Source organism: Ictidomys tridecemlineatus, chromosome 1 (assembly GCF_052094955.1).
Source record: "Ictidomys tridecemlineatus isolate mIctTri1 chromosome 1, mIctTri1.hap1, whole genome shotgun sequence".
In the NCBI taxonomy this organism is placed as follows: Eukaryota; Metazoa; Chordata; class Mammalia; order Rodentia; family Sciuridae; genus Ictidomys; species Ictidomys tridecemlineatus.
In genome coordinates, this window is record NC_135477.1 from 118,943,934 (window position 1) to 118,970,076 (window position 26,143).

At 41.8% G+C, this 26,143-nt stretch overlaps 1 protein-coding gene and 1 long non-coding RNA gene across 7 annotated transcripts in view; one reads left to right on the plus strand and one right to left on the minus strand.

Annotated features, from left to right (window-relative positions):
• The first annotated feature begins 928 nt into the window (after positions 1–928).
• On the plus strand, positions 929–25,684 carry LOC144377017 (uncharacterized). 5 transcript variants are annotated; one of them, XR_013437545.1, is made up of 6 exons: positions 929–1,249; positions 1,497–2,217; positions 4,184–4,374; positions 6,086–6,148; positions 6,244–6,432; positions 25,428–25,684. It is a non-coding gene; the product is annotated as an uncharacterized LOC144377017 (long non-coding RNA). The 5 variants fall into 5 exon arrangements; XR_013437548.1 differs by lacking the exon at positions 4,184–4,374 and adding an exon at positions 2,534–2,593 and having other exon boundaries at positions 930–1,249; XR_013437546.1 differs by lacking the exon at positions 4,184–4,374 and having other exon boundaries at positions 933–1,249; positions 1,497–1,643; positions 1,725–2,217.
• Positions 16,779–26,143, minus strand: part of Etf1 (eukaryotic translation termination factor 1) — a 29,088-nt gene continuing 19,723 nt past the window's right edge. For both annotated transcript variants that reach the window (XM_005327257.4, XM_040273679.2), the window contains 7 exons: positions 22,986–23,124; positions 22,586–22,776; positions 21,452–21,581; positions 20,714–20,869; positions 20,313–20,377; positions 19,497–19,644; positions 16,779–19,084 (listed from right to left, as the gene is read on the minus strand). In XM_005327257.4, coding sequence (XP_005327314.1) covers positions 19,002–19,084; positions 19,497–19,644; positions 20,313–20,377; positions 20,714–20,869; positions 21,452–21,581; positions 22,586–22,776; positions 22,986–23,124 — 912 coding nt within the window. In that variant the 3' untranslated portion in view covers positions 16,779–19,001. The remainder of the gene's footprint in view (positions 19,085–19,496; positions 19,645–20,312; positions 20,378–20,713; positions 20,870–21,451; positions 21,582–22,585; positions 22,777–22,985; positions 23,125–26,143) is intronic.

A 26,143-nucleotide genomic window follows, 5' to 3' on the forward strand; every position in this document is an offset into this window, starting at 1 on the left:
AAGAGCGTCAGTGCCACAGGCATGCTCTGGTAAAGGCATTAAAATCTTGGCAATAAGGTCCCCAAGACCTGGGGGTGTGGCTCAGTGGTGGAACAGCATGTCTAGCTCGCTGGAGGCCCTGAGTTCAATCTCCCAAATCAAAAGAAAAAAAGAAAAATAAACTTCTAGAAGGACAGGCTCACCCAGGGAGGGCAAAGCTCCCAGAAGAGCGGCCATGTGCACAAGCCTGCATTTCCAGGTTAGGCATTTTACACAAGTGCACACACTTTTTTTCATTTGATTCTAACAGACTTGCAAAACAAGCATTGTTTTCCCCATTTAACTGAGGACTTGGAGGTTCGGAGGACCTAAGCACCTCTTCCAGCGTCAATCCACTGGTAAGCGGAGAAGCTGGGATTGGAACTTCCTGTGTGAACCCTGAAAAACTGCAAACCTTAAGGGTGCCTTATTTTCTTCTGGAAAGATCTTTTTCGAAGCAGTCAGCTCCATGTTTCCCCATTCATTTAGGCTTCCCAGAGGCCCAGTTAGTTGGAAAAAGGCTAAAGAGATTCAGACAGCTGGTGTCTGGGCAGACTGTCCTCGTCCACAGCTTCCAATAACCCAGTGGCCACCGCAGACCATGTCCTTCTAAGGGGGTGGTCCTGCGGCATCTTCTCATTTTATCCCCTCCACCCTCCGCATAGTAGGGGCCCGTGGCTCAGAGACGAAAGCTCTCGCCCAAGGTAACACAGCGACTGCGAGGCGCAGCGAGGTTCCGGGTCGGCTTCGTAAGCGTCAGGGCAGCGCGGGGTCTCGGAGGGCCGGTCCGCAGTGCGCGTAGCCCCCGCCGGGCTGGAGTCCCGGGCTCTGGCCGCAGCGCTGGCTCAGAGGTCTGCGGCGGCGGAAGCGCCTCCCTATTGGGCGGGATCCCCGCCCCCGGCCCGCCCCGGCCGCCCCGCGCCATGTATGGTGCTTCCTCCCCGAGCCCTAAAAGGCGCTTCCTTCCAGCCCCAGGCCCATACAAGGCGTTTCCTTCCCGGCGCGTCTGGCTGGCGGCCCGCGGGCGGCTGCGGGCTAGGAGCCCAGCCCTCGGGGGCCGCCCGCGCCCGGGAGCCCGAGGCCAAGGGACCCAGCCAAGGAGGGGGCGGCCAGCGGGAGGGTCCGGGAACGCGCGGCCTCTCCCCGTCGCCGTCCGGGCCCAGCTGAGGAAAACGCTGGACAGGCCGACTTGGGAGTCCCTTGGGAAGGCGCCTTCCTCCACCCCGCTAAGGTCAGAGGCTCCCACTGTCCTCTATCGTTTTCCTATTTGTCCCCACCCCTGAACGCAGCACATCCTTGTTGGAGATCCTTAAGCGGCCAGAAGCCCAAGACCTGAAGCCCACACTCCAAGCGTGGTGTCACAGCCTGCTGGCCCTCGATTTACCCTCCACCCCTTGCATTGGGCAGGTTGGTCTTTGGTAATATCTAATTGCTTCTATTTCTCTCTCCTTTTCTTTCCGTTTTTTCACTCCTCCCAGCCTTTAATCAAGCTGTTTCCTCTGCTGGAATGCCCTTCCCGCACCATTCTAGTGAAATGAATGCTGCTGCTACCCATCCTCTACTTGATTCAGACGTTGGCCCTGTGGAAATCCCTCCCACCCCACTCTATAGGTCCACAGACCTAGGTACTTCCCAGTGTCACACATCTTTTGTTTATTGCAACTCTGATTTGGTCTTACTCATCTTTGAACTTGTTCTTACCTCAGAAAATGAGTAAGCCTGAAGAGGAAGAGGACCCTGTTAACAGGCCTCTACAGACCGTTTTCACTTTGGATAGAGGTTCTTCACTTTAGGTCTGGTCTCCAGGATCTCTGGCCATGGCTCCCTGTGCTCTGGGGTTCACAAGCCTCAGGACCCTACAAGAGTAGTTTGGCTCTGTAGGGGATGTTGGGAGTGGGGTGGGGTAGTGCCCACTAGGTGCCCTCACCACCCAGAGGGCCTCTCTTGTGCACCCTGACAGCTCTGACTATCCACCTCTGTAAGAGTCAGCAGGCCCCCACAGGTGCTCCCTACAAAGCCTTAAATTTGGCCAGCCACGTGGTTACTGTGATCTGCCATGAGCAAAGGTCAGAGGGACCAGACTTCAGCAGAGACCAACAACACAACTATCATCAAAGTCCAGACTCTACTGGGAGGACACAAGCTAGCTCCCATTTTGCCAGCTGGACCAACCTGTGGCTCCTGATTTTTCTATCTCAGGTGAGAACCAGAAAGAAAGCAGAACTTGGGGCTGGGTAGGGGGAATATGCCAGAGCAGGGGCTTCTAGTGACAGGTAGCCTCTGGATTTGATCCAGAATAAAAATGACTCACAGGCTTGTAGTTTGTACTAGTTTGCAAGTGTGCACACACACATGCATGCTATAACTACAGCACCAAAGTTAAGGAGTTTCATGTGTCTCCCCAACTCCCTCTGAGAGAAGATCTCAAAGGTCTAGGAATTGGATTTCAGATAAGACCCGGTTTCAGGCTTTGCAACCACTGTCTATGGTACCTCTTGCTTTGTTTTCTACCTAGACTGCAGCTCCCCAATCCTTCCCCAAGTCTTCTCTTCTGGGCTGCTGTTTAGGATTGTGAGTAAGAGACCAGGCTCAAAGGGGTTCTTTCCACCCTCTCTCCTACTCCTGCCTTCCGCCCCCTGCTGGCCACTGCCCTTTCCTGCTCCAAGCTGAGGGCAGTTCAGGGTGAGGAGGTGGTGCTTGCTCCTTACAAGGCTGGGAGATCCCCAGCTGGAAACGAGTTAGCTATTTATAACTGAGCCTAACTGAAGGGGAAGGCCTGAGAGGAGATGTGGAGCTTCTGCAGGCTGCTACAGAATTTGCAAGAACCCCAGGCTTCTGCTTAGGCTGGCCTTCTGTTCTTTTCTGGGTGAGGGTACTTTGAGCCTCTGAAAGCTCTATGAAGCTTAAGGATCCTAGGCTGTTTTCTGACCTAAAAAATAGGACACGTACTCCAGTTGCCCTGCACTGGGCATTTAGGCCCTTCTCATGGGGAGTATTGAAAACTGGAATTGGTAAAATGAGACTTTTTTTGCGGGATGGGAATACCATGTGATGCACAATAAGATGGTCTCTGATATTTCCATGCATTTTTCTTATTGTATTCCTATGCTTGCCTTCTCAACCAAATTATATACTCTATAGAAATAAAGAGAGAGGAACTAAATCTCTTGCTAATGGTACCAACCCCTCCTTACCAAGACTGGGTTGGGTGCAACTTTTGTTTCCTAACCCTACAAAACCTTTCCATTGCCTTTTGCTTTTGCTTGCCTGGTTTTGCTACTATTTGGTGACTTCTTATTGATATGGACTTATCTGCCTTCTTGATAATCCCATTGTGGCATAGTAAACAATTGTTGAATGACTGAATATGAATCAGAGATGGCTAATTCTGCTTGTGGAATGCTTGATACATACTTAATTAACACAGTTTTTCTTTAGTATCGGGAGTTGAACTTGGGGGTACTCAACCACTAAGCCACATCCCCAGCCCTATTTTGTATTTTATTTAAAGACAGGGTCTCACTGACTTGCTTAGCACCTCAACTGTTGCTGAGGCTGGATTTGAACTCGAAATCCTCCTGCCTCAGCCTCCCGAGCCACTGGGATTACAGATGTGTGCCTCACCAGCTCATTGTCACATTTAATCAGTGTTTTATAGATTGGAAAATAAACTTGGCTGGGTGTAGTGCCAAACATCTGTAATCCCAGTGATTTAGTAGATTGAGGCAGTAGGATCACAAGTTCAAAGCCAGCAATTTAGCAAGGGCCTAAGCAATGTAGTGAGACCCTGTCCCAAAAGAAAGAAAATAAATTGGCTGTGGTGGCACATTCCTGTAATCCCAGCAATCTGGGAAACTGGGGCAGGAGGATCGCAAGTTCAAGACCAGACTCAGCAATTTAGCAAGGCCCTAAGCAATTTAGTGAGACTCTCAAAATAAAAAAGCAAAAGGGCTGGATCTGTGACTTAGTGCCCCTGGGTTCAATTCCCAGTACCATAAGAAAAAAAGATTAGCTTTGATCATTATTTTTAAGTGCCTTCACCCAGATCTTTTTTTCTTTTCCTTTGGTGATAGTGGGGATTGAACCCAGGGCCTCATGCATTTTAGGCAAGTGATTTACCACTGTACTACATCCCTGAGCCTTTTTAAAAAATTTTTTGAGACAGGGTCTCACAGAGTTGCCCTGACTGTCATGGAACTTGTGATCCTCTGCATCAGCCTCCTGAGTAGCTGGATAGATCTTAAGTGGAAGCTGTGATAAGACCTGGTGTCTGACTTCAGAGTAGTGCTTAGGAGGAGGCTGCCTCCGTGCTGGCATCCAGTCAGAACCTGGTACCTGTGACTGCACAGCAGCCAGGTGGGTAAGGAGGGACACATGGGGTATTTGGCTGGGTTCTGCTGGGAAACTGAGGCAACACAGAGACCTTCTTCAAACCCCGATTCTTGTGATCAAATCAGAAAGATTTCAGACATGTTGCTTAGAGTGACAGGCATGAGTTTATTAGAAGGGATAGGAATGGGGCTGAGGATATAGCTCAGTTGGTAGAGTGCTTGCCTTGCATGCACAGGCCCTGGGTTCAATCCCTAGCATCACACAAAAAACAGGGTTAGGAATGGGGAAAAGGAGAAGGACAGTGCACTTCTCCTGCCCTCCAGTTTTTTTCCTCCACATTTTAAAAAATTGGTCCATTATAGTTGTATATAATGATGGGATTTGTTATTACATATTCGTACATGTATAATATAACTATATAATTTGGCTAATATCCTTCCCAGCACTTCCTCTCTCCCTCCCTTCTACCCTGCCTTTGTCCTTTTCCCCCATTCTATTAATCTCCTTTGCTTTTCACGCATGGCTTCCCACCTTTCTTTTTCTTTTTCCTCTCTGGCATCCACAAATGAGAAAAAACATACAACGCTTGACCTTCTGAGTTTCTGCCCTCCAGTTTTATTGAGGGTCCCAGGGAGGTTTCCAGAGAGTCCTGCCCAGGTGTGCTGCTTGGCTTTTTTTTTTTTTTTTTTGTAGCCATAGATGTGTTACTGCTGCTTGCTTCCCCCAATGCTGAAGTATAACACCAGAGAAGCACACCGAGTGTTATGTTATAGAGTGGAAAGTGGAAGCTGTATTAAAGGACAGCAGAAAAGACTTCTCCCCAGAGGAAGGGGGAGGTCTTCCCTTTTTTATAACTAAGGTCTTCTTTCAGCTTTCCCACACTCCTGTCCTTTGTTTCCCTTTATCTTTCAGTGAAAGAATGCAGGTGGGAAGGCCCCAAAAGGTGGGAGATAGGTGGGCTGGAGGATTAATCTGGGCAGGAAGGGTCTGGGGTGGCTTTTGATTAGCATTTCCCTGTTTGCTGGGAGCTGTTTCATTAACAATTCCTTAGAATGGGTTCCGGGCCTTGGGGACATTAATATTTCAATTTCCACAATTGCTGCTTTGGTTTCCTGGACTCCATTCTCTATAATGGCCTCCATTTTATTTTTCTTACTTGGTATTAGACCCGATTTACCTAACTACACTAACTACCTATCTGTAAATCTGGCTTCAGATGGACATCATGTCTTTTGGTTTGTTTATTTTTATGTGGTGCTAAGGATCAAACCCAGTCCGCACTCATGTGAACAAGTGCTCTGCCACTGAGCTATAGCCCCAGTCTGCTACCACTTGACTTTTGACTGACAGCAGGATGACATCAGGTTTTCAAGTCCCTACTGCCATTATCACTCTAAGTGACTTTGGCCCATGCTGACCCTGCTGGAACCTGTTCTTACAGATTTTATGGTTAGGGGGAATTATCCAGGTGTAAGGGTCTCTCCTTCAGTGTTTTTTTTTTTTTTTTTTGTACCAGGGATTAAACCCGGGGTACTAAAACAGTGAGTCACATCCCCAGCCCTTTTAATACATGTTTATTTTGGGACAAGTTCTTGCTAAGTTACTGAGTCTGGCTTTGAACTTGTGATTCTCCTGCCTCAGCCTCTCAAGCCATTGGAATTATAGGCATGCACCACCTTGCTCAGCTAATTTGTATTCTTATCACTGACATTTCATGCCTACATTTCTTCTGCAGATAACAGGTGGTTTGCTCAAGAATGTAACATATCCTGTTGACTCAAGCCAGGCAGTACCACAGGTAAATTGCTTTTCAAAAGAGAAAGAATGTGGGGGTCAGCACAGTGGGCTGGGTTTTATAGAATTCTTCCCTTAACCTCATGTTCCCACCCTCAGGTCTTTCTGTCCCCTATCAGCCTGAGCCTCTCCCTGCCAAGCTTGCCTGTCTTGTGATTAGTGTTCCCCGGCCTGGCTCAATGATGCAGATACTTTTCAGACGGCCAGGAAAGCTGCCAGGGAATCCTCATCCTAAGAAGCTTTTGGAGAGAAAGACCTGCTCTCATCTGCCAGTGGGAGGATCCTGAGGTAGCTGCTGTTGAGGCTGGAGGTGGTTGGGCTGGAGGGCTGAGCGACAGGTCACTGGGATTATTGGCATGTGTGGCCACACATCTACCAGGCTAACACCTCTATTTAAACTTGAATGGAAAGAAAAGTTAAAAAACATGTTCAAGACCACATAAGTATGTGTAAGAATTAAGATTTTACCCTGGACTGCTGGCTCCAGTGTCCAATTGTTAATCCTGAAGTACTTTTAAAAGTAAACAGGAAGGGTAAAAGAAAGGTGTTAGGGAAAGGAAGGGGGCTGTTCCCTCTCCAATCATGGAAATGCAAATGAAGATGTACTCCACCAAAAAAAAAAAAAACTTGAATAGTTAATAAGCATATAAAAAGATAATGTCATCAGAAAAATGAAAATCAAAAGCAGAATGACACCAGCCATGAACAATTTGAAAAATAGATGAAAAGAATTTAATTTTCAGTACTATCCAAAAGAATAAAATACTAGGAATAAATTTAAGCAAGGACATAAAAGATTTATACGCTGGAAACTGTAAAATGTTGCTAAAATAGATTAAAGAAATCCTAAATAGAGAGACGTCCTAAGTTCATGGATTGGAAGACTTAATATTATTAAGAATGGAATTGCTATCTAAAACAATCTATAGATTCACTGAAATCCCTATCAAAATTCCAATGGCCTTTTTTGCAGAAATGGTAAAGCCCATCCTTAAATTCATATGGAGTTATAAAGAGCACTAAATAGCTAAAACAGTACTGAAAAAGAAGAACAAATTTGGAGGGCTTGTACTTTTTTTAAAACAATGCAGTTGGGTGTGGGGTGCAAACCTCTAATCCCAGCTACTTGGGAGGCTAAGGAAGGAAAATTGCAAGTTTCAAGCCAATCTCAGCAACATATGAAGATTTTGAGCAATTTAATGAGAATTTATCTCAAAAAAAATAAAAAGGTAAGGCATCCCTGGGATCATTCCCCGGTATCAACAACAACAAAAACTGTTTACTATAAAACTACATAATTCAAAATAATATACTGTTATTAAGATTAGATATAGACTGATAGAATAGAATTCAGAGTTTAAAAACTATCCCACATGTCTGTGGCCAACTGATTTTCTCCAGTAGTGTCAGGACCATTTAATGGTAAAATAATAGTCTCATTAACAAATGGTGCTGTGCCATACATAGTGGCCCATACTTGTAATCCTAGCCTTTGAGGAGGCTGAGGCAGGATGATCAAAAGTTTGAGGTCAGTCTGAGCAAATTAATGAGACCCTGTTTCAAAATAAAAATCTGGAGATGTAGCTTAGTGGTAGGATGCTTTCCTAGCATATGCAAAGCACTGGGTTCAATCCCTGGGATCACAGAACAAAAACTGGGACTGGGACAACGGCGTATTTATATGCAAAAGTATGAAGTCAGACACACCCTCCCATCTCACACCACATGTAAAACAAATGAGCTAAAAGGTAAAATTCTTAGAAGAAAATATAAAAGTAAATCTTAATGACTTTGAAAGTTGCCAAAGGATTCTTAGATATGGCAAAAGAAAGAAAAAAGATAAATTGGATTTCATCAAAACAAAGTTTTAGCATGGTGGTACATGCCTGTAATCCCAGCAGCTCTGGAGGCTGAGGTAGGAGGATGGCAGGTTCAAAGCCAGCCTCAGAAATTTAGCCAGGCCCTAAGCAACTTAGTGAGACCCTGTCTTTAAATAAAATATAAAAAAGGGTTGGGGATATGGCTCAATGGTTGAGCGCCCCTGGATTCAATTCTTAGTACCAAAAAATAAATAAATAAAATACAAAGTTTTGGGATTGGAATATAGCTTAGTGGTAGAACACTTTCCTAGTATGTGTGAGTTCCAAAATTAAATCCCTAGTAGAGCACAACAAAATAAATATAAAGTTTTGTGCATCAAAGGACATAATCAAGAAAGTAAAACAACTTACAGAATGGGAGAAAATATTTCCAAATCATATATCTGGTGAAATTCTAGTATCCAGAAATATGTAAAGAATTCTTACAACTCAACAGCAAAAAGACAAACCAATTAAGAACAAGGAAAGGACTTGAACAAACATTTCTTTATAGATATACAAATGGCCAACCCACAACAAACAAAATCATTTATACAAAGATTTACATGTGAATTTTCATGGTGGCATGAGAATTTTTCCAGCTAAAAACTAGAAACCACCTAAATATCCACCAATGGAAGAGATAAAATGTGGTATACATACAATGATATACTAATTCTCTGCTATTTTATTCATAGTTCTAACACCAGATATGTGGGATTTTGTTTCTATATTAAATAGTTCTCCAACTCTCCAAACACTATTTGGGTTTCCTACCATTCAAATAAATTCTGACACTCATTTACCTAGAGTTAGGGCAGACCCCATGGCTTTAAGGATCAGTCCCAGAAGACTACCTCTATTTCAGAAGACAGGCACAACTCCCAGGTTGCCAACCATACTTTTTTTGGTACCTTGGATTGAACCCAGGAGTGAATAACCACTGAGCCACATCCCCAGCCCTTTTTTAAATATTTTATTTAGAGACAGGGCCTTGCTGAGTTGCTTAGGGCCTTGCTCAGTTGCTGAGCTGGCTTTGAACATGGGATCCTGCCTCAGCCTCCTAAGTTGCTGGAATAACAGCTCTGTGCCATGGTGCCCAGTCCAGCTATACTTCTGATTGACTCCTGGCTCTAAATCATGGATTTCCACGACCCCCTCCTCAGGTTTGATAATTTGCTAGAATAGCTCACAGAACTCATGAAATTTGCTTACTGGTTTATTATAAAGGAATACAAGTCCTGGGTGAGGAGGTGCAGGAATCCCAGTGACTCAGGAAGCTGAGACAGGAGAATGGTAAATTCAAGGCCAGCCTCAGTAATTTAATAAGAGACTGTCTCAAAGTGAAAATTAAGGCTGGGGCTGTAGCTCAGTAGCAAAGCGCTTGCCTAGCATGTGTAAGGCACTGGGTTCTATCCTTAGCACCACATAAAAATAAACACATAAAATAATGGCATTCTGTTAACCTACAACTATAAAAATAAAAGTTAAAAAAAAGGAGTAGGGATGTCGCTCAATGGTAAAGTACCCTGGGTTCAATCCCAAGTACCAAAAAAGCAATAAAATTTAGGGGCAGCCAATTGGAAGAGATGCATAAGGCCAGATATGGAAGGAAATGGGGGTTTAGAACTTACACACCCTCTCTGGGTATGACCCCTCCCAGCATTTTAATGTGTTCTTCATTAACCTGGAAGCTCTGAGAACTGTCTTTAGGAGATTTTAGGGAGGTTTCATTTTTGTTTTGTTTTTTTCGGTACTGGGGATTGAACCATTGAGCTATATTCTAAGCACCTTCCCTTTTTTTTTTTTGTACTGGGAATTGAACTCAGAGGTACTTTACCACTGAACTACATCCCCAGACCTTTTTATTTTTATTCTGAGACAGGGCCTTGCTAAATTGCTGAGTGCTAACCTCGAATTTGCTATCGTCCTGCCTTCCCTCCTGAGTTGCTGGGATTACAGGCTGCACTACTGCACCCAGCATCCTAAACCTATTAATTAATTAATTAATTAATTCTCGGTGGACACAACATCTTTGTTGGTATGTGGTGCTGAGGATCCAACCTGGGCGCACGCATGCCAGGCGAGCGCGCTACAGCTTGAGCCACATCCCCAGCCCTATTTTTTTTTTTTTAAGAGAGAGTGAGAGAGGAGAGAGAGAGAGAGAGAATTTTTTTTTTAAAAAAAATATTTATTTATTTATTTATTAGTTTTCGGCAGACTCAACATCTTTGTTGGTATGTGGTGCTGAAGATCGAACCCAGGCCACACGCATGCCAGGCGAGCGCTCTACCGCTTGAGCCACATCCCCAGCCCCGAGAGAGAGAATTTTTAATATTTATTTTTTAGTTCTCGGGGGACACAACATCTTTGTTGGTATGTGGTGCTGAGGATCCAACCGGGCCTCACGCATGCCAGGGAGCACGCTACTGCTTGAGCCACATCCCCAGCCCCCACCTTTTAGTTTTAATTTTGAGGCAGAGTCTCACTAAGTTGCCCAGGGTGGTCTTTTTTTTTTTTTTTTTTTTTTTTTGGTACCCAGGATTGAGCTCAGGGGCACTGAGCCTCACATCCCCAGCCCTATTTTGCATTTTATTTAAAGACAGGATCTCCGGACTGGGGATGTGGCTCAAGCGGTAGCGCGCTCGCCTGGCATGCGTGCGCCCAGGTTCGATCCTCAGCACCAATACAAAGATGTTGTGTCTGCCGATAACTAAAAAAATAAATATTAAAAAATTCTCTCTCTCTCTCTCCCCCTCCCCCCCACTCTCTCACTCTCTCTTTTTTTTTTTTTTAAAAAGACTGGGTCTCACTTGCTTAACTCCTCGCCATTGCTGAGGCTGGTTTTGAACTCCTCAGCCTTCTGAGCTGCTGGGATTTTAGCATGCACCACCTAGCACCCACAGGCTGGTCTTGAACTTGCAGTCGTCCTGCTGTGACCTCCTGAGTAGCTGGGAGGTGCCACATTGTCAAGTTTTAAAATTTCAATATGGGAGTCACGGTGGCACAGCCTATAATCCCAGTGAATCAGGAGGCTGGGGCAGGAAGAGTGCAAGTCTTGGGCCAGTTCTAACAATTTAGGACGCTCAAGCAAGACCCTGTCTCAAAATAAAAAATAAAAAAGAAATGAGGATGTTGCCCTGTAGTATAAGCACCTCGTGTTTAATCCCCTCCTCAAAAAATTTTGTTTCATTATTTAGGTGTGATTGATCACATCATTGGATATCAGTGTTTAATTTAACTTCCAGCCCTGTCCCCTCTTTGGAAGTGGAAGGCTGAAATTTCAGCTCTCTGATTGTGTTTCCAATTAGTCTTTTTGGTGAACAGTCCCCATTCTGAATCTATCTGTGCACACTCAATCACCAGATCTTTCATTAACCTACAAAAGATAATATATTTATAATTTTATTATACTACCTAACAATAAAAATGAACCCAAACATGCAATAACAAATGTACTTAATCTTTATTTTTATTTATTTATATGTGGTGCCGAGAATTGAACCCAGTGCCTCACATGTAAAAGGCAAAAACACTACCACTGAGCCACAACCCCAACCCAACAGATGTATTTTAAAAAAATATTGAGAATATTAGGCAGGAGGTTCACAAATTTGAGGCCAGGCCTGGGGATATATGTGGCTCAGTGGGTACAGCCCTTGCCTGACATGCATGAGGCTCTCGGTTCAGGTTCCCCCCCCAACTTGCCTCCCAGAAAAGAAACAAAAACACACATTACAAGTTCAAGGCTAGCCTTAGCAATTCAGTGAGACCCACAGCAACTTAGCAAAACCTTGTCAAAAAATAAAAGGCTGGGGATATAGCACCCTGTGTTCAATCTCCAGGGCCAAAAATAAACAGAAACAAACAAAAAACAAGTCCAAGTCCAATTTAAGTAGTGGTAGCAGTGAGATATGTTTGTGGGATAGATAGAAGTGTTACCAGCAGTTTAGACAGGGAGCATGCCTGGATCTCAACTGCCTGGATTAGACCATCTATCCACATAAGAAATAGGCAAATGAGGGACTGGGGCTGTGGCTCAGGGGTACAGTGCTTGCCTAGCACGTGTGAGGCCCTGGGTTTGAACCTCAGTACCACATAATAAATAAAATAAAGGTATTGTGTCCAACTACAACTAAAAATAAGTTAAATATTAAAAAAAAATAGGTAAACGATATACAAAGGGAAAATTGATTTTATGCAGTTTGATCAAATTTGGCCAGCTAGGATCCAGGCAGGTTCCCTGACTTGATTGCCACTAACAGAAGGCTGGAGGAAACAGTTTCTGAAGGTCTTTGCTCAGCTCCCCAGAGAGAAGCAGAATTACCATGCTACTTCAGAGTTGAATTGGAGCAAGGAGCACAAGTATGCATTTTTTTTTTGACGTTGTATATGGAACTCATATGCATATGACGTTGCATATGGGCATGCTAGGCTAGTGCTGTTATCACTGAACCACATACCTAGTCCCAGAATGCAACTTTACTACGAGTATGGCCACCTCTTTATGCAACTCCTATCTTCTTACAGAACCCATTGTGTAGGCCTTCCAGGTGGCTCATCTTGTCCCCCTAGAGAGCCTAGGCTGGGGACTTATTTAGATCTGGAAAGCCATTAATATGGGGCAGGTGTCCTGTCATCAAGCCTTGATTCCTCTGCATTCTCCAGCCTACCTCTTTCCCAGGCAGCAGCAGATCTGCAGCTTTGCCTGTAATTTAGGAGCATCTTGCCTCTCTAGCTTAAAACTTTCTCTGGGTTCAATCCCTAGGACATAGGGTGGGTTGGAGAGCCTGAGACCAGATAAGGTATCTTAGCAGAATGGAAAAGACCAGGTAAGGTATCTTAGCAGTGCTGGGAACCTGGCAGTTGGGGAAACTTAGGTTGAGCTATTTTAGAAACCTGGGGACTGAAGAATCAAGTTAATGTATAGTCAAGCCAACCCTGACTTAGGGAAGTGACTTCAAAATAGATTTCATAACCCCACCTAGATGTCAGCCACCTTTACCCTCCCCGCACTGACTTTGGTGTTATCCATTCACTTGCTCCCTCTGATCTTCCCTTTTCTGTATCTGGAGAGAATGGGGCTTAGAAGAAGAATAACAAGATCATCCATCCAGATTTGGAGTTGTAACATCAGGTGCTCATGTTGGCTCTGCTAATTTGCTGAATGGGCCAACAGGCCATTCATTCTGTTCCTCTCTGGACTTCAGTTTTCTTCTCTCTTCAACAAGGGGATGAGGATGAAGTCCAAGGCTCTTTCCAGTATTAAAATGATGATTTCTTAAGGAATGAAAGTGTTAGGGTACCACAGAGAAGAACTATAGAAGGGTGTAGTGTAGACAGATTCTTAGAGATTCTTGTCCTTTCTGAGAATGGGCTCAGTTTCCAGGTATAGCTTTGCCTTCCCATCACCTAGCTAAGGGTCAACCCTTGCCCAGTTAGCCCTTGTATTTCATAGTACCCCATCTCCCCACCCAGCTCTGGACCAACCTCAAGGCCGATTCTATCACCAAGGCACAATGATAGCATCTCCTTTATTGGTCCTGCCCCTGCTCCCTTCCAGCCTTGGCCCCAACTCCCAAGTCTCATCCTCCAGGCCCACTGGTTGACTCATGAAGAAGCAAATGAAAGTGTCAAGTAACTTGTGAACCATTTACAACCCCCAAACTACACATGGTTCTATAATGGGTGTTCATTAATGATCCTAAACTGTTAAAGACAATGGAATGATGCTGTTTTTCTTTATTTCTGATATTTCAAAAATTTCCTTAATGGATATGTCTTATTTTAAGCTTCTTGATACATTAATATATATTTCCTAAGGAAATAAGTAATATATAACCACAGAAGTTTTTAAATTTAGGAGCTTTAACATTGATACTTTTTCCTATAGTCCACGTCAGGTTTTGTTTTCATTTTTTGGTACTGGGGATTGGACCCAGAGACACTTTAACCACTGAGCCACAGCCACAGTCAATTATTATTATTTTTTCATATTGAGACAGGATCTTGCTAAGTTGCTGAGGTTCTTGCTAAACTGTTGAAGTTGGCCTTGAACTTGTGATCCTCCTATCTCATTGAGATTACATGTGTGTGCCATCATGCCTGACTACATTTCAGTTTTGTTAATTGTCCTATTAATGACATAATTTTAAGAGCAGGGACAAGTCAGGCAGGGTAGTGCCTGCTGGTACTCCGTGCTGGCCGGGGTGCTGAGACAGAACTGCTTGAGCCCACAAACTTGAGCCCAGCCCAGGCAATGTAGGAAGACCTCATCTGTTAAAAAGGAAAAAAAAAAAAAAATGCAGGTGGTGATGATATAGAGGTACATGCATTTAACCCTAAGTGGTTTAGGAGACTGAGGCAGGATGATCAAAAAATTGAGGACCAGCCTGGACAACTTAGTGAGGCTCTATCTCATAAAAAGGGCTGGGATGTAATCTACTGGCAGAGCACACCTGGGTTCAATCCCCAGTATTGCAAAAATAATAAAATGAAAGGGGTTGGGCTTGTAGATCAGGGGTAGAACGCATGCTTAGGATGTATATGGCTCTGGGTTTGGTCCCCAGCAGCACCAGAATTATGGGTTTGGTCCCCAGCAGCACCAGAAATTAATGTTTTACCCTCCCCACCCTTTTGTGGTATTGAGGATTGAACCCAATCTATGTATCTATTTTGGTGCTGGGATTGAACCCAGGGCCTCATGCATGCAAGGCAAACACTCTACCACTTAGTTATATCCCCAGCCCCAGACTGTAGTTATTTTACAGATGGATAATTCAAAACCCAGATTGCAGAGTGCTAAGAAAACTGAGCAGACTCAGTGAGACTTCTAAGTGCTCCTCTTTCTTTAGTAGACTGCCCTCTCCATTTCTCCAAAATTTAAGGGCAAAGCAAACTGTCCCAGGCACGTCTTAGAACTTGTTAGAAATCTGCTCTCCTTCAGATGAAGCAAAATTCTTCCACTGCCATTGTGGTCTAGCACCATCTTGTGGCCACCAGCACAAACTCACTCTCGCCACTTTAAGTCTACAGTTGGAAACAAAGCATTCACCGAGGCTCTCATCTGAACCCTAGCTAAGTTGCCAAGCATGTACCGTGGACTTCATATGTCTTTGTCTATTTAATGCTTACCAAGGCAGCATTACTACAGGTAGAAAAATTGAATCTTAGGGACATGGGATAATTTGCCAATCTCCTGGAGAGTTAGGATGTCAGTCATCTCATAGGGAGATGTGAAACTCCTGCTCCCCACCATGCTAGCCTGATAAGTTTCACAGCTGGAAAAGCACTTCAGATTTAGGACCTGCCTTATAGTGAGAGGGAATCTGGACAGGAAGGGACTTGTTTGAAGTTAGAAGTCCAGCTAATGGCAGAGCCAGAAAAAGGGCTTTATTCTGGCCTCTTAACTGAACCTGCCATGCAAGTTCAGGGAAGTTCTGTTGAAGATGGCTCAACCTGAAACTGTTCGCACCTATACCTCAGTCCCTCTGTTCAGCCACATACTCAGCAACTTAAGGCACCAAAACACCTACAAAATGAGCACATAACTGGCCCTATTTCACTGGCTCTAGTATCAGTTCCACACCCTTTGGCTGGAGTCAGTTCCTAGGTCTCTTTTAGGCACAGTCCCATCAGGATGGGGCTTGGAAGCTAGAAGTCTCAGATGGCATGCATTCAACTTGGCAACAAGGGAGAAGCTGGCATGAGGCTTTAATTCCACCTTGGCATTCAGCCCTGAATCTACTGGGCCTGTCTAGGAGTGCATGGTATGGGAATTAGAGCCAGGGAACAAAAGATGGCAAGAGCTGCAGGCCAAGACAGGTGAGCACTGCAGCCCACACATCCGGCTGGCACTACTGTGCTGCCTTCCAACAATTTGGCTTCAAGAACATCACCTAAAGATGAATTAGAAGGAAAACTACTTGCACAGGCATGCCTGCCTCTTCTCAGAGTGACTAGTTTCATCAGGGGATTTTATGGATCAAATGAGAAAATGGGTGACAGTATGCTGAAAGTCACAGAAAAAATGTTAAACTGACCAGTAATGGCAGTTTATCTCAAATCTGGAGAAAGTAAACCATGCACCATCTTGATTCCTCAACTAGGCAGGCATCCTAAACTGCTAAACAGAAGAGGCTCCAAGCAGCTTGAACTCTGGGGAAGGAAAAGAAATCCTCTTCTCCTAACCTGGTCTAGAAGCTTTGCTCTACTGGGCCAGCCCAACTTGCTCTTGGATGATCTTCTTATTCTCCTACCTAAAAGATACCTATTCAAGATAGGGGAAAGCAGTAGGAAAAGGCTCAGGCCTAGTTTCTGTTTTTATCAGAGATGTTCTATTATAGGACTCAAAGGCAAGCAGAATCAACTTTGTAATTGGGTTAAATTTTTTTACTTTATCACTATTAAAACCTCTTGGTCCATTTTTTCCCTCCCCCCCTTTTTTGCAGTGCCTAGATGATAGGCATCTAAAGCTTCATGCTTGCTAGTCAAGTGCTCTGCCACCGAGCCATACTCCCTACCTTTATCACCTGTTAATAGTTTTGCCTTATCAACTTGAATCTCTTTCCTCTAATATAATCTTGGGATCCTGACCCCCTGACATCCTTTGAATATACCTTTGCACAGGCCAATGTAGTGAAGAAACTAAAGTCTAAGGCTGCAAATTTATCAGCTATGACTAATCTGACATAAACTTCAAAGACCTCTCATACTGTCTCTAAAGTTCAGACTTTTCTAGGAAACAGTCCTAAAAAATCTCAAGCACACAAAGTATATTCTTAAATATGGTTTAATACTCTTCTCCATTTCTGTACATCACAACACCAAGATTTCACTGCTTAGATCTCTCTGCAGAGGCTATAGAGAATGCAAAGGCTACGTTTTTCACCCCCTCTTATTTATGTTTGCATGTGTAAGTGTAATACATACCAGTATATATTGATACACACATCAATATATAATGCAATATATATCACTGAAGAGAACACATTGATTAAAGAAATACAAAAATTTGGCATCATTTCCAAACTTAAATAGTAAAAATAAAAACTACAAAAGGAGCTGCATACCCTAAATGTATCATGTGAAACAACAAGCATATTCAAAAATGTAAATTTACATCCAATTTCTCTGGTCTTGTCATATCACATTAGACCCATTTACAATGGCAAAACCCTAAGGTACTGCTGTGAAGAGAGCATGTTTACTTGCTCTTGGGCGTTCTGCAAACAAACAGCAGAGCCCAAAGCAAAAGCCTTTTCCGGTGAAGCCTCCCACATCGGTGAACACCAAAGAATTGACTCTTCTCACTGGGGATTGAGACATCAGGTTATACATTGACAGACAGTTATTTGGACCTCAGAGCACAGTGTGAGAACCAGAAGCTTTACATTGAAGACATACTCCCTTCATTCAAGTGAAACAGGATTATTGGAACGATAGGCAGGTCTGTAACCTGGGAACAAAGAGTTGGTTCAGACCAATAAAGCTACGAGTGACTGAATCAAGTCAGTGAAGAACAGCAGTCAGGCACTAAGTGTTGAAAGTACCCAATTTGAAAACCGAATGCACCCCACTACCCTAGTCACTGTGGGGGTGATACCAATTGACTTAAAAAACCTTTGGTCCTTCAAAGTCCATTCGGTATACACTTTCTCATTGCTAGCACTGGGCACATCCTATACACTTTGTTCAATGTCACCACATCGAGCACGCCATGACCTTGCATGGGCTGGGTTCTAGTCCACCTTATAGCCTAGCTATGAAGCATAAGCTTCAGGTTTTCAGGCCAACTTTTTAGATCCAACATGGTTTAGTCCATCGTGCTAGAAGCTGTGTCCCATCCCTTCCCACCCCTTCCCTTCCCACCCTCCTCCCATAATTTCTCATCTGAGAGGTGCTTTTAAGTCCCACATTTGAAACAGATGCTCAAACCCCACCTGGGGTTTTTAATTACATGCACAGTCATACATGTCTTGTCTGTCGTCCTGGTGAAAAATCTTGCAGTTCATTTAAAAAAAAAAAAAATCAAAACATTCACATAATCTCATGCCACCCAACACAAGGAAACACGACCACCTCCCTTTTTACCAAGGGTAGACCCAAGCAAAATAAAATAATCTTTAAATTTCTTTGCTTCCACTAAAATTGTTTGTTTTATTTCTCCCAATCCCAGCAAATAGCACAGAAGCCCCACCATATCCATCCCGAACTGATTTCTAGTAGGCTAGGTTTATGGGGACCCTTGTTAAAGTAAATGATACAAAGGGCTCCCGAACATTGGGCACAAATGTGTCTGCCAAACAGATGAAAGTAAACAGTGCACTGGCCTCAATGCTTTATGAGTCAGTTTGATTTTACAATGCAATCTGCATCCTTGAAACTGACAGTTTGGGGAGGGGGTGTGTGGAAGTGAGGTTGAAACTGCCTCCTATTAGCTCACCCTTTCAACATTAAACAGAGACCAAGAGAGAAATGGTTCCAACATTTCACCACATGTATTTCTTCTTATGCAGTCTAAGCTGAGAATGCCATGTAAATGGGTCACTGCGAAATGCAGCAATTTAATTTTTCTCCAATCAAAATAAGAAACAAACCAGTATGATCTCGCTTCTATTAACTTTTGAAGGTTTACAGCAGTTAAAGTATTTTGCTTCTATGTATGAAGGTTAAAAAAATCATTTTTTTTTTCATAAAATACAAGAGCAACCAATTTCACCATCGAGTAAAAGTAAAAACTGGGATTCTTTTTAAATTAGTCCAAAGTGGCATTTAGGAACTTAGTTGCAGGCTGCTGCGCTGACACCATGACAAACCAATGTACAGGGTTGGGTCTGGTTTTGTTTCGGTTTTCTTTTCAGTATCCAATGCTCATGGATTAAGTTCTGGAAATGTTCCAATTGTAAGGCAGGGATCTGTTTGGATTCCACCACGGGTATGCTCCTTGGGTTGGATGCTGGAGGGTGAGGCACATTTTGCCGGACCCATGTCGACTACCTAGTAGTCATCAAGGTCAAAAAATTCATCGTCTCCTCCTTGGTATTCCATTCCCTGGAAATCTACTCGGTACCGCAAGATACCTAGAGAAAAAAATCAAAGGGTAAGTACCAAAGTTCATGGAATAGGGAGGGGTTGCTCTATAAGGGAAGTCCATTCATTTGCAGAATTATAGAAAGCAAAGAGTGACTAAAATTGTTCCAGCTGGGTGTGGTGGTGCACACCTGTATTCCTATTGACTTGGAAGGCTGAAGAAGGACTGCCAAGTTTAAAACCTGCATTGATAACTTAAATTTCATCTCAAAATAAAAAGGGCTGTGTGAGCCCCTTGGTTCATTCCCCAGTAATGGAGGGGGAAAAAAAAATCCAAATCAAGTTGTGCAGCCACCTGCCTCAAGTAGATCATGAGTACACTTTACCTGAAACTACTTAATCCAGGAGAGGCCCTGGCCTGAAACCCTTGATTTAAGTTATATTTGCTGATTTGCTACTCACCTCCAATTCCACCAAATCCTTTCACAAATTGGGATCCTTCTTGTGACTTATCTGTGACAATTTCCAATGTAGCTCCAAATTTTTTATAGTTGTTAGCAAACCATTCCAAGAGGGGCATGCTCTCAATCAGCTCATGTTCCTGCCCCGTCTATAGATGCGACCATGAGAAACAAAAAAATTATACACAACTTAACCCTCTCAATCCCCCTTTCCAACACTCTAATTCTCCTACTCATTATGCATACGTATAAAATGTGTGTAAAATAAAGTGAATTCTGGTTTCTGGTAACAGAACTGAAATAGCAGAGAAATTCTGATTAATACTTCTCAGGCTCTACCCTTTAATGAAACATTAACAAATTCTTCAACTTATGATTCCTACTGTTGATTCCAGAAGTCATGCTGTTGCTCACTCATTCACACCCCAGAAGAAGCATGCCACAAATGCTTTTGGGAGCAGCTTCATAAAGGACCAAGTCCTCCAACTCAGAATTTTAAACTGGTGATACATTTACATCAAATGCAGAGAAGCCATTGCAGTGGAAGAACTGATAAAAGTAAAGAAAGCAGTATAGATTCACAGATAGCAGAAACTATTCAAATTATTTCAAGGATAACAATGTTTTCCTGACTGCTTAATTACTTAAAAAGATCTGCAGTAACCATTCCTAGGCCCCCTTCCTTGGAATCAGATCAGTGCATGGCAAATAGAAGCTGACCCTTCCTGCTGACTCCCTAACTAGTATGAGGTTTGGTCTCCCAAGGCTGAGAGTCTGTGCTTCCTTACATTTATCACCAAAGAAAACAATCACATACCTCTTTGTCTGTGAAATGAGATTTATCCTTCTCTTGTTCAGGAGTTAAATAGAGAATTTTCTCCTCTGTATTATTAAAAGGAAACAACAACAACAACAAAAAGAACTTGTTAATCTGGCTCTCATGTATTAATAGGTATGAGCCCTGTGACATGAGATGAGAAAATGTCTCTTAGACTCATTGTATTAACCTTCTTTCCTACAGAGTTTAGCATGCACTCAGCATCTACCAGGTATACTACTTCTACCATAAAGACATATCAAACAACTAAAAGAGAGTGGTACATACAACTGCCTTCTGGTTGCTTCTGAAATCAGCCACATGTCCCCAAATGCCCACCCCAGATTTCCAGTATACACAAGAAAGTAACAAATAACAATCTTATTTTCTAGTTTTCTTACCTTCTGTGCCTTGGCAATGAAGAACGTATCTCATTATATCCAGATTTTCATAGACTATTAGAATCTCTACAGCGCCCATTTCCAAAGCCTTTAATGTATCTTCAACACCAAAGCAGTACTTGCCTGTGTCCTGACTAATTTCATCAAAGTATCGTCCTGTGGAATAGAGACAGGACAATAAAACATACAGTTGGTTGACTATCCACAAATTCAATGAACTTCAGATAAAAAATATTTAAGAAAAAAGTTACATTTGCTTATGTGTATTATGTACTTAGGTCTATGATGGATGCATCTGTACTGAACATGTACACCTTTTTTGATATTGTTCCCTAAACAATACATAGCATAACAATTATTTACATAGTATTTATGTTGTAGTGGTTATTACACATAATAATCTAGAGATAATTTAAAGTATACAGGAGGGTGTGTGTAGATTATATGCAAATACTAAAGCACATTTTATATAAAGGACTTAAACATTCAAGAAGATTCAAGATTGTGAATCTTCTGCAGATACTCAGGGATGATTGTATATTACATTTTCTCTTGTAGCTACAAACACTTATTAGACCTAACAACTAAGGAAGATTAAAAATGATTCCATGAAGGCAGAAAATTTTATGAAAATGGTAAATCTTCTATATTTTCAGTGCCTCTTCATACATACAGTTATGTACGTACCTACATTTACACACAAATATAATGAGCAAAATAGTTGCATTTCATTGATACCTATTAATTTCTTCTCTTGAATGAATTTCACGTTGGAGAGGACTTCAGTAGATAACTCAATAGCTTGGTTGAATCCATTTTCACCACCATAGGATATATCAACTAATTTTAAAACTTTTGATTGCAACCTCTGATACAATTAAAAACAAAAACAAAAACATTAGCACTTCAAAATACCCAGAGGAGCTCAACCTCTCAGCCACATTCCCAGACCTTTTTATTTTGAGACAGGCCTTGCTAAGTTTCTGAAACTGGCTTTGAACTTCCTATCCTCCTGCCTCAGCCTCCTCACAGACATGTACCACTGTGTCTTGCTAGCTCTTTCACTTAAAAAAAAAAATTTTAAGTTGCAAGCAACACTGAGCCTCAGCCCCACCCCCAGCTCTCACTTCTGAACCCCTATCACAAACCAAAAGATCCTCTGAATTTAAATGCTTTGATCCTTTTTTTGGGGTACCAGGCATTGAATCCAGGGCACTCAAACACTGGGCCATATCCAAAACCCTTTTTTTTTTTGTATTTTATTTAGAGACAGGGTCTTACTGAGTTGCCCAGGGTTTTACTAAGTTATTGAGGCTGGCTTTGAACTCGAGATCCTCTAGCCTCAGCCTCTGGAGCTGCTAGGATTATAGGTGTGCATCACCACACCTGGCAATGCTTTGGTCTTAAAAGTCTGTCTGTCTCATACAGCTGAGTTTCACTACTTGATTTAATTGCAGTTATAACTCAGAAAAAAAAAAGAAAAAGAGCTGCTAGTTTCTCTGAAATCAAACCATTTTAAAGCTAATTATGGCAATCTGCCTAAAAATGATTTCAACAGAGAAAGTATCCAGAAAAGAATGAGGCATTTTAAAATAAATGCCTATAAACCCGTTACTGTTTAATTCAGAGCTAAGTTTTTTTTTTCTTTTTCTTTCCTTTGCAGTGCTACAAGATTGAACCTAGGGCCTCATGGACGCTAGGCAAGCACTCTACCACTGAGCTACACCTCTAGCTCTCATAGCAAGGTTTTTTAAAGCCAGGGAAATATTTCTGTAAATTCAAAAAGATATGCATGTCCCAGGGTAAATACAGAAGACTTACCTACTCCCACTTAGAGACACATAAAAATTGATCCATCTATTTCTCACTTACCTGATCAAACATATCAGATTGACTTAGTTCAGTTTTAAAGTCAGCTGATCCAGCTAAAACGAGACCAGCCACATTCACTTTGTCCCCAGAAATAAACAGCTGCACAGCAGTCTCTGCTACTTTCCGTACATAGTTATGTCGTTTTTCCATTCTTAAACGGGCAAAACGCAAGGCTGACTGACCTCCTCTACCTATGACACAAAAGGGTGATTATTGAGAAGTTATCCAAACACAAAAAGTGAAAGTAAAAGAGAAAAACAAAAAAATCTATTCAAGAAATGAACAGAGAAATATAAATGTCACCATTCCCTTAACCACATGTTTAGCAGAATAAAATGCTCCTTGTTTTCAGAAACTGACTTTCTTGCTAGACACAAAGTTAAAGGGGCTCATGCATTACCATGTTTCTTTGGGAGATCCACAGTGAATTTGTGCAGGACTTCTCTTGTGTTTCCTTGGAGTGTGCCAAAAAGTGCACCACTGCCATCTATTACAATGAAGCCAAATTTGCTGTCATCTGAAAGTAGTGCTGTAAGAGCCTGAAAAACAAACATAAATATCACATAATAAACTCTATAGCTTTGCTAAGGTCAATACAAAACCTAGGAGAACATATGAGCCCTTTTACCCAACTTGCTATCGTATAAATACTGTGGTAAAACCATTTTATGGAATAATTTGTAGACTTCAGCTATAAATATGTAACTTATGTAAAATGGTGGTTGCCAGGGATTGCAGAGAAGAGGGGAATAGGGAGTCATTTCTTGTTTATTGTTTAGAGTTTTACATGATGAAAAGGACTTTGGAGATGGATGGTAGTAATGGTTGAATAACATGAATGCATTTAATACCACTGGACTGTACACTTAAAATAGTTATGATAAATTTAATTCAATTTTTAAATTATTTCAGGTTACCAGGGATTGAACCCAGGAGCACTTGGCTACATCCCAACCAATATATTTTGTATTTTATTTTGAGACAGGGTCTCTCTGAGTTGCTTAGAACCTCGCTTTTGCTGGGGCTGACTTTGAACTCATGATCATCCTATCTCAAGTCTCCACAGCCACTGGGATTACAGGCATGTGGCACTGTGCCTGGCATAATAATTTTTTATGTACTTTACCCCCGACACACACACATAAAAAGGAAAGGCAAGGTGGCACATGCCTGTAAATCCCAGGAGCTTGGGAGGCTGAAGTGCTATAAACTCAGTGGGACCCTGCATCTAAATAAAATATAAAAAAGGGCTGGGGATGTGGCTCCGGGGTTAAGCATCCCTGTTCAATACGCAGTACCAATAAAACAAACAAAAACAACAATAAAGAAAGAGAAAGAGAAAGAGAGAAAGAGAGAGAGAGAGAGAGAGAGAGAGAGAGAGAGAGAGAGAGAGAGAGAGAAGAGAAGAGAAGAGAAGAGAAGAGGAGAGGAGAGAGAAAAGAAAACAACAACAAAAATCCATCCAAAATCCAAACTCAAGGGTTATAACTTCAACTTCTTCCTATTCCTTGATTTCATTTAGATAGTTTGTGGAACACTAACATTCAAATCTACCTTCCAAAAGTTGGACTTTATTTTCATTTTTTTTCTGGGAGCAGTGCTAGGGACAAAACCCAGGGTCTTACACATGCTAATAAGCAAGCTATCCACCAGAGTAACATATATCCCAAACCCCAAAAGCAGAGTTCTTGATCTATCGTAACAAATAAGACGATACTGTACCATCAACTCCAAAGCAGAAGTACATAAGCACAAAACTCATGAACAATCTTTAAAAATATCTTCTAGTTTTGAAATGTTTAATTCCTGTGGTCTTAGGCAACATTAATATTATCTGGAAACAATTTCAAAATAGTTTCAAGGCTAACAATTCTGAATTTAATGCAGAAAACTTCTGGGTTAGTATTAAATGTCCTATTTCTATTTCTCTGAAGAAAAAATGTTTATATAGTCCTAGAGCCCACATAAGATATGTTTGCATGGTGAATTCCTTACCCCACCCCCAAGCACTGGAGACTGAGCCCAAGGGTGTTCTACCACTGAGCAACATCCCAGTCCTTTTTATTTTTATTTTTTTAAATTGTTAAAGATAGGCCTTGAATTTGTAATCCTCTTGCCTCAGCCTCCAGAGTAGCCAGGAATACAGCAGCGTGACACTGTACTTGATCTTCACAATGGATTTTTGAAAACTACAGGCTTGGTAATCACTAATTGCCAGACAGCAATCTACTTAGAAATAAGGAATTATTATCCATTCCATTTTAACTAAGGAAGAAGAAAATAGTTCCTTCAAAGGAATGTCTGGGAACCAAATTAACCAACTAAGAATCTATTTTCAACCACACCATGCTTAATAATTAGCATTAAGACATGAATACTGCACGCTAAAAATAGGCTAGGGTTTTATCTTAGTGGTAGAGAGCATGTACAGCATGCACAATGTCCTGGGTTCAACCCCCAATACCCCCAAACAAAAATAGCCTTGAATTATCATAATCATGTCTGTTAGCTTAATTAAGGTTTTCAACAAATCTGCTTATCAAAAGGATTTTATTATTATTATTAATTCCTCCAGAATTGAACTCAGAGCCTTCTGCATGCTAATTACTCTCTATAAGAATGTATAATTACCTTATTAAACTGGACACAAATTGCAACATCAACATAACCTCAATCCTTTCTAGTTATTGATATCATATCAGTTATAGCCAAAATATGAAAAGCCAATAAGATTAAACAGTGTCTTAAGAGAAACTGAGATTTAAAAAAATTAATTAGGAGGCAGACAACATAAGTAGCATATACTATTTAAATTAATAAAAATCTGCTTTCATCAACCCAGATACAGGTAAAAGTGCCAGAGTGGCTAAGAATCTCTTCAACAAAGCCTCTTCCAGAAGGAGACTGTGGTATCTAAGAAAAAAAAGTCTGGATCATCTATGCAGTCAAACAAGATTCAACTGGAACCGGACTTCCTGTCAAGTTAGCAAAAATCATCTATTGTAAACAGTGTCGACAAATGTCAGTTCTAATTCCACTGTAGAGATTTTTCCCTAGGTCAATGAAAGGAAAGAGAATAAACTGGGAGCCAGCTGTGAATTCCTGATTGTTCTACTGTTGACTGATTTAGGTCACTCTAATGAGGTTTCCTTTCCACCATTAAAGTTCATCTTATGGCAGCTCTGTCACTCAAAAGTTTCATGGGAAAATGTAAAGGAAAAAAACAAACAACATAAAAACTTCCATTATTAAAAATTATAACTTGCCAGCTGAAAATTGAGCATATAGAGAACATAGGCAAGTTATCACTGTAAATAGGAGGAGAGAAAGATTAACTAGCCAATTATTTCTTTATCTCTAATTAGTTCTCCAGGTTAGCACATTCTTTGAACATGAAGAATGACTAGTGTCATAATAAATGTGAGTTATTTTATTTTTAAAAAATAGCCAGCTGTGTAAAATGTACCATTATTTCCCATCATAGTTTGGAAAACTAACAACTTTTCAAAAAAAAAAAAAAAAAAGGTTTGATACAGTTACTGTATGACCCAGCAGTTC